Source organism: Taudactylus pleione, unplaced genomic scaffold, assembly GCF_031769625.1.
Source record: "Taudactylus pleione unplaced genomic scaffold, aTauple2 ptg000436l, whole genome shotgun sequence".
NCBI classification, from domain to species: Eukaryota; Metazoa; Chordata; class Amphibia; order Anura; family Myobatrachidae; genus Taudactylus; species Taudactylus pleione.
Window position 1 is genome coordinate 810,341 of NW_028284838.1, and position 14,003 is coordinate 824,343.

The following is a 14,003-nucleotide window of genomic DNA, read 5'->3' on the forward strand; positions in this document are numbered from 1 at the left end:
TACAAATACAAAAAACAAATAGCACATAAGACACATATTAGAAATAACAACCATTATGTAAGTATGCAAATAATTAATAGCAAACCTATCGCAAATGAATATAGTGTAGTAACACGGTCAAGATACACCTAACCAATAAACTCAGATTGGGATATAATCAAAAACATGCTAAACGAAGATACTCATTAAGCCCCATTGGAGCCAATGTATTAAGGCGATAAATCCACGATGCCTCCAATTTTAATAATTTCCTATTACGATCACCACCTTTAACCATATGCGGTAAATGATCAACCAATTTGTAACGCAGCATAGCCTAAGAGTGTATAGCTGACAAGAAATGTCTGGCGACTGGCTGGTGGCTCATTTTACCTTCTAAGGCTAATTTGTATTATTTATATATAATATATTTAAACATATACACACACACTTATTATATATATGTATACAAACACACACACACACACACATATATAAAGAGAGAAAGAGAAAGAGAATGAGACAGAGAAAGAGACAAAGAGAGAGAGAGAGAGACAGAGAGTTGTGTAAGTGCTTGGGACCAGGGGTATTTTGGATAACAAAATATTCCGCTGTTTGGAGTATTTGCATACCATAATGAAATATCTTGGGAATGGGACCCAAATCTAAACACAGAATGCATTTATGTTTCATATACACCTTATACACACAGCCTGCAGGTAATTTTATACAGTGTTTTCAATAATTTTGTGGCTCAAACAAAGTTTGTGTACAGCAAACCATCAGAAAGCAAAGGTGTCTATATCAGTCATGCTAAAAAATAAATAAATAAATAAATCTGTATTTCGGAATATTTGGATACGGGAAACTCAACCTGTGTATGTATGTATGTATGTATGTATGTATATTACCAGTTATCTATATAGCACACACATATTCCGCAGCGCTTTACAGAGAATATTTGGCCATTCACATCTGTCCCTGCCCCAGTGGAGCTCACAATCTATATTCCCTATCACATGCACACATACACACACTAGGGGTAATTTTGTTGGGAGCCAATTAACCTACCAGTATATTTTTGGAGTGTGGGATTGCTAACCATTACACCGTCTGCGCTGACCTATATATATATATATATATATATATATATATATATATATATATATATATATATACATGTCCGCACTCCAAGCCAAACAGTAGCCAGCAATGTGGTGCTCCTCAAGGATCCAAAAAGGTACCAGAATATAAAAGAACAGAAAAAAGGGCACTCACTAGGTAATGTAGTAAAGCATTAAAATCAAATCTTTATTACTTAGCTTAAAACATAGGATAAGTCGATGTTTCAATCCACCACAGGACCGTCTTCAGGACATATATATGAGTCTCTCCACAACCACCATATATATGTCCTGAAGACCGTCCCGTGCTTTACTACATTACCTAGCGAGTGCCCTTTTTTCTGTTACACACATACATATATAAAATATACATATAGTGAGACTAGCCAGCACTCATGCTGCTTATGGTGTCTGGTGCTTTCCAACTTCCCTCTCCTCGCAGGGAAAGTGACTTGTAATAATCACACTAGACCCAGTGTTTTGTTACAATGTTTCAAAGATATATTTGAAGCCCGCAATCCTGATGAAAGGGCTACAAATACAGCTGTAACACACAGGGTCTAGTGTGATTATGGCGCAATATGGCATGTGTGTATATGTGCATATTATGTGTGATAATGTGAAATGTTACAGGGAAAATGTATTGAACACATGTAGAAAGGGAGGTGCAAAAAGGCATGGAAAGCCAAGACACTAGCTGAAATCTATCAGTAATTAGAAAGCAATCCTGCCCCTTGTCAGTGCAAATTAATATAAGCTGGTTCAGTCCCAACTGATGGCCTATAAAAAGGTGTCTCATTACCAAGGTGTCACACAAGAAACATCTCATGATAGGCTTTGCAACCTTATTGTTGCAAAACATACTGATGGCATTGGTTACAGAAGGATTTCTAAACTTCTGAATGTTCCAGTTAGCACTGTTGGGGCCATTATCCGGAAGTGGAAAGAACATCATTTCACCATAAACCGGCAATGACCAGGTGATCCTCACAAGATTTCTGACAGAGGAGTGAAAATAATTATCAGAAGAGTTGTCCAGGAGCCAAGGACCACTTGTGGAGAGCTTCAGAAAGAGCTGGAATTAGCAGGTACAATTGTTTCAAAGAAAACAATAAGTAATGCACTCAACCGCTATGGCCTGTATGCATGCTCACCATGCTCCATTGCTGCACAACATTAGGACAAGCCTGTGAAATACTGGGAGAATATAGTCTGGTCAATGAGACAACTCTTTGGATGCCATAATACACACCATGTTTGGAGGAAACATGACACTGCACATCACCCCCAAAACACCATACCAACAGTGAAGTTTGGAAATGGGAACATTATGGTGTGGGGCTGTTTTCAAGCATACGGTACTGGCATACTTCATATGATTGAAGGAAGATGAATGGAGAAATGTACAGAGACATTCTTGATAAAAATCTGCTGCCATCTACCAGGATGCTGAAGATGAAACAAAGGTGGACATTTCAGCAAGACAATGATCCCAAACACACAGCCAAGGACACTCTCAATTGGTTTCAGAGAAAGAAAAAAAAGCTGCTAGAATGGCCCAGCCAATCACCTGAATCTATGGAAAGAACTAAAGATCAGAGTTCATAGAAGAGGCCCATGGAACCTTCAAGATTTGAAGACTGTGTGGAAGAATGGGGCAAAATCACATCTGAGCAATGCATGAGACTAGTTTCTCCATACAGGAGGCGTCTTGAAGCTGTCATTACCAACAAAGGCTTTTGTACAAATGTATTAAAAAAATTTCAGTAAGCGTGTTCAATACTTGTTCCCTGTGTCATATCACTTTATTATACATAACTTAATTTATGGACATCTATGGTTTGATTTCTTTGCATGTGTGGATTGTATGGGTTGTTGCTGACACTTGGTGAAAAATTCTTACACTAGCCCCATTACACATATATTTACTGAGAAAAATGTTGATGTGTTCAATACTTATTTACCTGCTGTATGTATGTAATATATATAATACATATATATATAAATATATACATACATACATACACACACATATATACATACACACACATATTTAGATATATACAAACATATTATATAGTCCTTTTACAAGAAGACAAAAATATATAAGAACACACACATACAGCAATAAGGCTGAGCAAATGATCACACTGATGCCTTATGAAGCCACGTTTCAGCCTACAGAATTCGTTGCTTATTCGCTGTATGTATCTGGAACTAGCAGGCAGTATAATGTCCATTTAATACATTTCTTAAAGCACTTATATATCACTAGCCTAGCTATTCTGATGACTGTTTTATGTCTGACTGTCAGTAAATTGCTTGTTCTAAACAGCCCATAATACCAATCTTGATCAACATCTATACTTCATGTATGAAATGCTGAAAGTTAGCCAGACTGGATATAGATCCAACCGCTTGTGTCAAAATAGTCCAAATGAGTGCATGTATAACATCTTAAGAGACATACAGACTTTTCTATTGGTATTAGAAAATAAAAGTGGAAATATTTAAAGACTGAGCCATTCATTAAATAATGTATTCCAAATAGATGTCATATACAGTATGAAACAATCAGATAGTCTGGGAAACATACTTGCATTAAATTATTTGGTTAATTAAGCACTAAGCAAAGTATAGTGATGAATCTGATGGCACACATTAGATCACACACAGATTATGATGGAAAGGGGGAATGTGCAGAATACAGCAAAGCATATACATTTATAGTCTGTCCTGCAAGTAACAATCTCAGACAGTCGGAGCGGGATCCGGTCATAATATCGACAGTCAGGATGCCGGCGCTGGAATCCTGACACCTGTCAGAATCTTGGCGCCAGCATCCCGACCGCCAGCATCCCAACGGTAAGTACTGGGGTTAGGGAGGTTAGGGGATAGGGTTAGGCACTAGGGGGAGGGTTAGGCACTAAGGGGTGAGGGTTAGGCTTAGGCACTAGGGGGAAAGGTTAGGGTTAGGCAGGGGTGGGAGGGTTAGGGGTAGGGAGAGGGGGAGAGTTAGGATACTGACTGACAGGTGTCGTATCCTAAATCCTGTCGGGGTGCCGGCGTTGTGATTCTGACCGCCAGGATCCCGAGCGCCGGCATCCTGAACCCAACCGCTTTAATCACAGAGAACCTTTGATATAAACAAACTAATACCACTTTCAGACATACGACCCAGGAATTTCCCTGCTCAGACCAGGATTTTTCACTTCAGCAAAAACCCAGGTGTTGTATATGCTGGAATTATTTCACACTACACCTGAGACCCCATTCAGACATAAACCTGTCTGCCCAGGCATTCTAACATCCAGGGCTGCCGGGCTGCTCTCATGTCATGCTCATACACACACATACATGTCATACACACACATCACACACCCCTTCTCCAGCCACCAGACCTCACAACGGGCAGCGTCTCTGTAGCTAGTGCGCGCCGGCTGCTTCTCCACACTGCAGCACGGGCCAGACACCATCGGTTACTTGGTCTTCACCCCTGGTTATAAATAAGGGCTGTGAAACCACTGATTCTCTCCCCAGATAAAGCGCTGAGTTTTTTCCTATTGTAGGACATCGCCCTGCCCCCTCCAGACAGCCCCAAATGGCCAATCAGAGGCCTATAGGTGTGACCAGGGAGTAAGTTCCCAAGTCACACCATTCAGACTTAACCCGGGTTGTCTACCCGGGACTTAAGTACCGGGAAAAACCCTGGTCAATAGCAGGGGCGCATACCCGGGAACATGGGTTGGTGCCTTTCAAACATGAGACCCAAAAGTTTAGCCAAGCCTTGGCACAAATCCAGGAATCTCGCTATGTCTGAAAGGGGTATTAAACACATTAAAGCCAAGAAGACAATAAACACAGCTATTACTAGGTCTTACAACTGTGAGAGGAAATCCATATAGGAAGACCGGTAAAACATACAGACACCTCAGCCCTTTTACTCTCCCTCCCATCCTCTTAAATTTTCCTGGTCTCTGATACCCACCTGTCATGCTGACCTAAAAGGCTTCTCCTTTATGACTAGACTTTAATTTATTTTGTCTGTATAGTATTTCCTTGTTTTATGTATGGCCTGTCTTCTCAACTACCTGGCACTTTGGAGCACTGCAACACCATAATAACCATCAATATAAACTTCACACAGATAGTGATATTCAGACACTGTTCATAATCAAGTCCAAAGTCATAGCACTGCCTTGCATAAATGCAAATTACTGTGCCACTGATTAATCATTCAAATATTGCTCTACTTCTCCTCTACATAAATGTTCTTAACCTGTGCATCCAAACTAATTAGGTTTAGTCACCATTATGCTGTATTTAATTTTAATTTCAACAAAAAAACATCTTCATTATATATATCAAATTTCCTAACTGCATTGTTTTGGTAAAATAATATTTAATTTGTAGACAATAGTAAAATTAACAGAAACAATATTAATTCAAACGAAAACCACAGTGTAAAGCGGATTTGACAAAATCTGTGCATCAGTCATAAACACTAATTCTGCATACTTATTTTTAATTACCAGTCACCTTAATTTAGTTACTGGTGTATGTATTAACAACATTTATTAGTGGGCAAAATTTGGCAGATCCTACTGCTCAGCTGATATCACTTACCAGTTTTGCATACCCGTAAGTGGCCAATTTTTACAAGCTCAAGCAGAGTATAACCAGATCACATTGTCTCTGTTAATGTGGTTTACAGATGGCTACATACAAAAGCAGACTGGATTTGTGAAAATAACTGAAAAGGTCCCAATAGTTTTAGGATGAAATATTTCCTGAGGGGCCAACACAAGCATTGTTTTGGGGCCAATTTAGCAAAATTGTGTTTTGCATGGGTAATTTTAGGGATTCTTCCTCTGAGACAATAAAATGGTCAATCTAGCCTTTTATGACTCCCATATATTAAATTGAAAACCATGATATCTAATAATTCTTTAATTTGACATTTTTCATATAATAGTCCAAAAACTATAAGAAAACTTGCTTTACTTTTTTTCTGTGTATAATACTGAAGTTACTGAAATGATTAATTTTAGGTCTGGGCTTCATCTATCCATGTAGATTAGAAATGTGGCTTTCCTTTCATAATCATTTACACTTATGTTTTGTTTTAAACAAATACAAAATAAATCAGTCTAGAAATTGCTGGCATTGAAACACATTTGTACTTATTGATTAACAAGGAACAAAGGGAGAACCTACACACTTATATCTTAATAAACCTCAAGCTATTAACAATAGATTACTCTACATTACTTACAACAACTCAATAGCATTGCTTGGCCACAAGGACAAAAGGGTCAAGAATATTCTGCTACGTGATTGGTGAGGCAATGAGATCATGGTATCATTAAATAAAAATAATAATAAAACAACCTCAGGTGACAATAGGGAAAAAAAAGGCTGAAAACTGAGCTGAATAATGTTTGCATTAAATATGCCATTACTTTCTCTTCTAGGACTTTGTATAATGTAGACTAAAATTAAATGTTTTTCACATGCTGACCTTTGCTAATCAGGTTGAATTTAGCGGTCATGACTAAACTTACAATATCCACTGTTCTGTTTAAAACAGAATGCCACCCATAAAACTATAGTGTAATTCTAACCTCATGTCAAATAGCAGAACCACAGGGCCCAGTGTCCCCCCCACACAAATTGTGAGATACTCAGCCCTGGCTAGTTCCTATGAAATGTCTGAATTCAAGGTCTTTGACACCTCAGCACATTCTTGTGCCAACAAAGTAAAGTGGGTGACCAGCTAGTCATCGAATCAATGCTCTTGGCACATGAGGAACTGGTTTGAATTTCAAACTTCTTATGCCACCTTTGGCTAAACTTACTAACGAGAAGGTGCAAGGGAGCATCTTGCAACTAGCAGAGTACCCATACACAGCACCCCCACTGTTCTGCTAACTGGTGGAAGGAAAAGTCATTTTACTCATGCACATATACAGATGTCATACCTTTCAAAAGCTTACCATATTTATTTATGCATGCAATATTTGTATGTAGTGCATTTGTTCTTTTTAGAACCTTGTGTGCCAAATATGTACAGCCAAACATTTAATTTTTTTATGATAATTAAAACAATCATCAATCCAATGATTGCATTCCATTTTTTATTTCATCTCCACATCAAAATAAAAAAAGATTATTTAAAAAAAAATTAATATTCCCTTGAGATGATCAACTAAATGAAAGAGTAAGTACCATCACATAATAATGGTAAGCGAACCCTTTGGGAAATAGATGACTCTCTCAATTCAAGGTATTCAAAGCTCAATGAAAAGTGTTCATTTGGAATGCAGATATCAAAGATGATGCAAATGTTCAAAAGAAATGTATAACTTACCAGATGTTCTAATCCAGCTTTGATGTTTACCGAGTCCCTGTAACAGAAGAACAAAAGTTCTAACTATTTGCTAAATCCTTGTCCAACACAATTTATCTAAGTGGGCCCCACAGCTCCCTACGTTTAAATATTGACCAGTGCGATTTTGTTTATATTGCGCCTCGTACACTGGATTAATACTGTAAAATAACATGCCCGCTTAAAGATGACACTTTTATAGTACAATGGTCTGTCATCTGAGAGATGTGACAGCATAATTTAGATAATACATGGAGACTGCAGTTAGACCACCCTGTAGGATCCCATCGGAATATTCAATCCCAGTGTTGCTAATATCTTCTAGATGATATAACTTTTTCAGCTGAACTTTAGGAGCTGATATTGTATTTGTTTATAAAGGAAGCAAAAATAGAAATTAAATATGGAGACAAAAATAAATAAAATAAAAGGCATGTCCAATCAACCTTTTATAAATTGAAGAGGTGAATGGATGAAGGTGTTATGGTTCAATTTTCTGAATTTTTTTTTTTTTTTTTTAGCGAATAATTTATCTTTAACGCTAAATATTTCCGTTTCTTCTAAACGTAACATAACACCTGCATCCACTCGTATCTTCTATTATAACGGTGAGTATTCATATAAAATGTACTTTTTTTCTGTTGCTTCAGCATATATATATATATATATATATATATATTTGTCAATAAATACATTTAAGTATAACTTGAAAATGACGTATAATGACTACAAACATTTTAAAATATTACAGCTAGAGCAGTGCTTCCCAAACTGGGGTGCCTCAGGACACTTGCTGGGGGTACCTCAGGTTGGTGGTCCAGCACCAAATCAAATTATTTATGGTCAATGTAATGTAAATATGTAGACAAACAATCTCAAACCTGTCCAACACCACATAACTGAACCTAAGGATGACAGGTCAGCACAATATACTTCACTTTATTGCTTTACTGCATTTTGTTTCTGAATTTCTCAATAACAAACATTTGGCTTAGGAGTGCGTGAAAACAATGCTGATACTCTATGGCACCGTGATTCAAAAAAGTGTGGGAACCTCTGAGCTAGAGTAATACCTGGGAAAAATATTCCTAATGTGCTCCCTTCCGCAAGATGGAGCCCTAGGATCTGCAAAATGCAGCAGGTCTTCCTGGGGATTTTACAGTTCTGTAGAAAGCAAATAAAACATGCTCCCCAATGTTAAATGGTGGTGGAAGGGTTGTGTGAACATAAGGACTAATCTCTTTATTGTCCCTTGTGATTGGTAATACTGCTTACCCCAAAGCTGAGAGAAACAAGAGAGCCCCAAGAAAAAAATAAACAAACAATTTAATGGCAGTAGCATCTTACGGAGACACATCGCCCAAGGCTCCTATGGAATCTCACGCTCAATTGAAACCCCGCCCCCCCCCCCCAAATAGTGTTTGTGAGCTTGAAAGCTGTGGAAACAGCAAGTGTGAAAACAGGAAGTAGTTCACACATACTTTAACAATATGAATAACCAACTGCTTATACAGTCAGGTGCATAAATATTGGGACATTGACAGAATTTTCATATTTTGGCCTCTATTCACCACCACAATGGCTTTGAAATAAAACAAACAAGATGTGCTTTAAATGCAGACTTTCACATATAATTTGAGGGTAAATACATCCAAATCAGGTGAACGGTGTAGGAATTACAACGGTTTCTATATGTGCCTCCCACTTTTTAAGGGGCCAAAAGTAATGGGACTATCAACTCAAAAGCTATTTCATGGACAGGTGTGGGCTATTCCCTCGTTATTTCATTATCAGGGTTAAGCAGGGTAAAAGGTCTGGAGTTGATTCTAGGTGTGACATTTGCATTTGGAATCAGTTGCTGTCGACTTTCAATATGAGATCAAAAGAGCTGTCACTATCAGTGAAGCAAGCCATCATTAGGCTGAAAAATCAAAACAAACCCATCAGAGAGATAGCAAAAACATTAGGTGTGGCCAAATCAACTGTTTGGAACATTCTTAAAAAGAAAGAACGCACCGGAGAGCTCAGCAACACCAAAAGACCCGGAAGACCACGGGAAAGCAACTGTGGTGGATGACAGAAGAGTTATTTCACTGGTGAAGAAAAACCCCTTCACAACAGTTGGCCAAATCAAGAACACTCTCCAGGAGATATGTGTATATGTGTCAAATTCAACAATCAAGAGAAGACTTCATAAGAGTGACTATAGAGGGTTCACCACAAGATGTAAACCATTGGTGAGCCACAAAAACAGGAAGACCAGATTAGAGTTTGCCAAACAAGATCTAAAAAAGCCATTACAGTTCTGGAACAACATCCTATGGACAGATGAGACAAAGATCAACTTGTACTAGAGTGATGGGAAGAGAAGAGTATGGAGAAGGAAAGGAACTGCTCATGATCCAAAACATACCACCTCATCAGTGAAGCATGGTGGTGGTAGTGTCATGGCGTGGGCATGTATGGCTGCCAATGGAACTGGTTCCCTTGTATTTATTGATGATGTGACTGCTGACAAAAGCAGTAGAATTAATTCTGAAGTGTTTCGGACAATATTATATGCTCATATTCAGTCAAATGCTTCAGAACTCATTGGACGGTGCTTCACAGTGCAGATGGACAATGACCCGAAGCATACTGCAAAAGCAACCAAAGAGTTTTTTAAGGCTAAAAAGTGGAATGTTATGCAATGGCCAAGTCAATCCCCTGACCTGAATCCGATTGAGCATGCATTTCACTTGATGAAGACAAAACTGAAGGGAAAATGCCCCAAGAACAAGCAGGAACTGAAGACATTTGCAGTAGAGGCCTGGCAGAGCATCACCAGGGATGAAACCCAGCATCTGGTGATGTCTATGCATTCCAGACTTCAGGCTGTAATTGCCTGCAAAGGATTTGCAACAAAGTATTAAAAAGTGAAAGTTAGATTTAGGATTGTTTAGTTTGTCCCATTACTTTTGGCCCCTTAAAAAGTGGGAGGCACATATAGAAACCGTTGTAACTCCTACACCGTTCACCTTATTTGGATACAATTACCCTCAAATTAAAACTGAAAATCTGCAGTTAAAGCACATCTTGTTTGTTTCATTTCAAAGCCATTGTGGTGGTGAATAGAGGCCAAAATATGAAAATTCTGTCAATGTCACAATATTTATGCACCTGACTGTATATACCAAAACATGTCAAAAAAGCATATAGAGTAGAGACTCTTTCCAACTATCTTCTTTAAAGCAATTTTAAAGTATTAATAAAAGCGCATTTTGTTAACACCATTGCATTCTAAAATCATAACCCTGATTTTAAAGTTGTGCTGCCTACCTAGAAAGATATTTTATTAATATGTCCCCTCCCAACAGTGAAAGCACCCCGCTGGTCCTCTCTCACACATACTCCACCACCACCCAATAAAATGAGAAAAAAGGGGTGCATGTAGCAGTTCCTGTGGCTCTAGCTAGAGGGCAGTGTAATGTTAGAATATTTACTTACAGTAGGTAGTACTGCAGCGTAAATATGTTGTGTATCTATTTTTGCACCATCATGCATTACAGATACAATTGTAAAACAAAGGTCTATAGTACACATTCATTTTCATGTGTTATGCTTTCCTACTTTGCTTACGAATAAATAAGCCCTCACTATATACATTTCTTTGTATAAGTGATTTGTTGATTAAACCAGACATTGTAAATAATAAGTTTTCTAAAATAAAGTGGTGTTAAAAGGGAGTGAGTGGTGTGAAACTTTCCACAACAAAACATTCCTGGGATAGTGAATGTCAGCAGCTAAACATTGGAACTCAGAAACAGTGTACAGAAACTGTGTATGTCATGTAAATGGTTTATATCAAACATTCTGACATTATTTATTTTTGCATATCCACGTCATACCAAGTCACCATGTGATTTTCAGGAAGTTTGATTGGCTTGGTAAGAATATATTTCCGAGCTGGATGGCCAATTACCTAATTCTTCAGATGAAGTGTACTGTAAAGATGAAGGCAAACTTTTTACTTCATCAGCCTGTGCCTAATCCAGTCACACGTGGTCTCGGAAAAGTACTGAAATGGTCTATGCTTTCTATCCAGCCCTGAAATGAATGCAATTGCTACACAAACCACTACCACCTCTAATAAAATACACTGTCAATTACAAGAACCTCATGCAAAGGGGAAGCTGTCTCTTGACAGCATGTCAGGGCAGGAATTACAACTAAAAGGATTTAGAAAAAAATATATTGAAGGCCATTAATGTTTGCCAACAGGTCATCATTATTTTCAAGGATTTAACCACAAAGCTGCTGAAAAGCTGACGAGACTCTGTTTACAGGGAAAAGGAATTGAGACGTCCATTATCTAGACGGAGATAAAATCCTGAGCATTTATTGAGACATTTAAGTGCAACCTTCTTAATGAAACTAATTTACTAGAGAGAAGCAACGACTTTCTATCACTAGCTGATAACTCCCTGATGCGGTGTCTGGATGTTATTTAGTGGTCTGTGTGCTGTGCAGTGCCTGTCATGACTTTATCAATATGTGTACAACTTTGCCTCTCCACTGAAAGCAGCCCTAATTCAATTACAGGCCTCAGAACTGATAACATGGTCCTGAAGTGGAAAATGGGAAGAGATTATTGGCAAATGAATAAAGATTTGTATCGAGAAAACACATAGGCGTACAGCAGGTCTCTCTCTCTCTTTTTTTTTTTAATCATTCCCTGTCTTTAGTCTTCGGGGAACAGAGAGTTTCCCTTCCGCTCATACTGCACATCGATTTTTGAATTAGACTGCAATATTAAATAATTAATATAGTGGCTATGATTGATGCTTTGCATTAGTTGAATATTAGGTTATCAATCAAAATCCGCTTGGTTTAATGTAATAATATTGAAAAAGTGACATGGGTCGTTCATCCAATTTGTAGTTGAGACGGCGCAGATAGTAATGTTGAAGTGTAACATGAGGCTGACCAGCAGCAAATGCTGTGGTCAAACGGGAGTGAGAGGAGTAATCGCAGAAGGCATGGAGTTTCTCCTTTACATCTTCTGGCATGTCGAGGAATTAACTCCTGCCGTCTGTGCCAGAGATAACATTCCTAACAAATGCACCAAAAACATACCTCAAACTAGACCCTGCTGCTGCTATGACGCAAGTGTCAAACCATTAAATATCATCAACGCAAATGACTGAGAACAGTGAATATATCCGAGAGGAAACGTTGGTAAATGCACGAAAGCTATTAAAGTGTGCAAAATACATCTGATTACATATACTACAAGAGAAAATAAATGTATGCAGCCAAGTATAATAGAGTACTAAATAATAATTAACACATAAAAATATACTTTTCTCTGCTTAATGTGAAACAAGACAACAAACTTAAACGTTAAGCAGAAGTAAAGAAAAAAAGGCAAAAAACATTCATAAATTACAAAGTTTTAATAAGGACAAAAAGAAAAAAGAAAGATAGATGTTGGTATAGCTAAATATTATATAAATTGCCCAAGCATTTATTTGCCAAAAAGACTGACTTGTAATAATTTAAAAAAATAGTATACCTTAATTAGGAATAAGAGGTGTGCTGCCAATTTATCATCCCAATTCTACTTTCCATTCTAATTCTCAGTAATAATACCAAAGCAAGACAACCCCATTAGACTGAAGAAGTCTGTCAGAGCATGAAAGCAAATATCTAGAAGCAAATATTTAGATGCACAAAAAAATTTAATTTGGACTTTTGGGTGTAATTAACCTATCTTAATTTCAACATTATTTAATATAAACCATAACTCCACAAACAAGATTCACAGCCTCCATAGACCTCAAATACAGATTTTATTTCAGAGTGGGGGGTTGATACATGTTGCTATCACCGACACTCGCTAAAAACAGTGTGATATAGAGGACCAGTGGTTAAGTTCATCCCAGACGCCCGAAGGCAAGTTATAATTTGGTGCCCCCCGCCGCCCCTCCCCTCCCCCCCTCCCCACAGCAGCTGACACGGTCATGTAACAATTTGCATGCAGACAGGCTATAGCTAGACAAAGGCAGAAGTTGATGGTCTAACATGGAGCTCTCCACTAATGTATGGTGGCTTCTCAGGGGCTGGGAAGTGGTGCCATGTATTGGGCGGCCGTGACAGTACACTCCGCTACATAGTTACAGCCCTAAGTGGGGTGAATATGTTGTGGACAATGGAGGAAGTGCCCCTTCAGAGCTGGAGCCCGGTGGCAGGCGCCTCCATTGTCTCCAATAGTTCTGCCACTGCAGTAGACACATGCATTCAAAGACGTTACTTTTTAACAAGTTATAGTCCCTACTGTCCCCAGTTACAACATATGGGGCAGGATTTAATAAAGATAGAGTCTGCCGGAGGTACGGGATGCAGACTGATCTCGATCGTTTTTTTAAAGTTGCAGTCATTTACAAGGCAAAGCCAGTTCCGCCCATGGAGTTGAAACGAATAGATCTGGAACAATGCATTAATACAGCCATAAGTGAACGTGTTCCATTTAA

The 14,003-nt window shown here is 38.2% G+C and overlaps 1 protein-coding gene across 1 annotated transcript in view; it reads right to left on the reverse strand.

Moving 5' to 3' along the window:
* The window catches only part of RSRC1 (arginine and serine rich coiled-coil 1), a 368,121-nt gene that overhangs the window by 241,284 nt on the left and 112,834 nt on the right, over positions 1-14,003 (reverse strand). Inside the window, 1 exon segment of the mRNA XM_088447633.1 lies at positions 7,474-7,510. Within this exon segment, the coding sequence (XP_088303759.1) occupies positions 7,474-7,510 (37 nt within the window).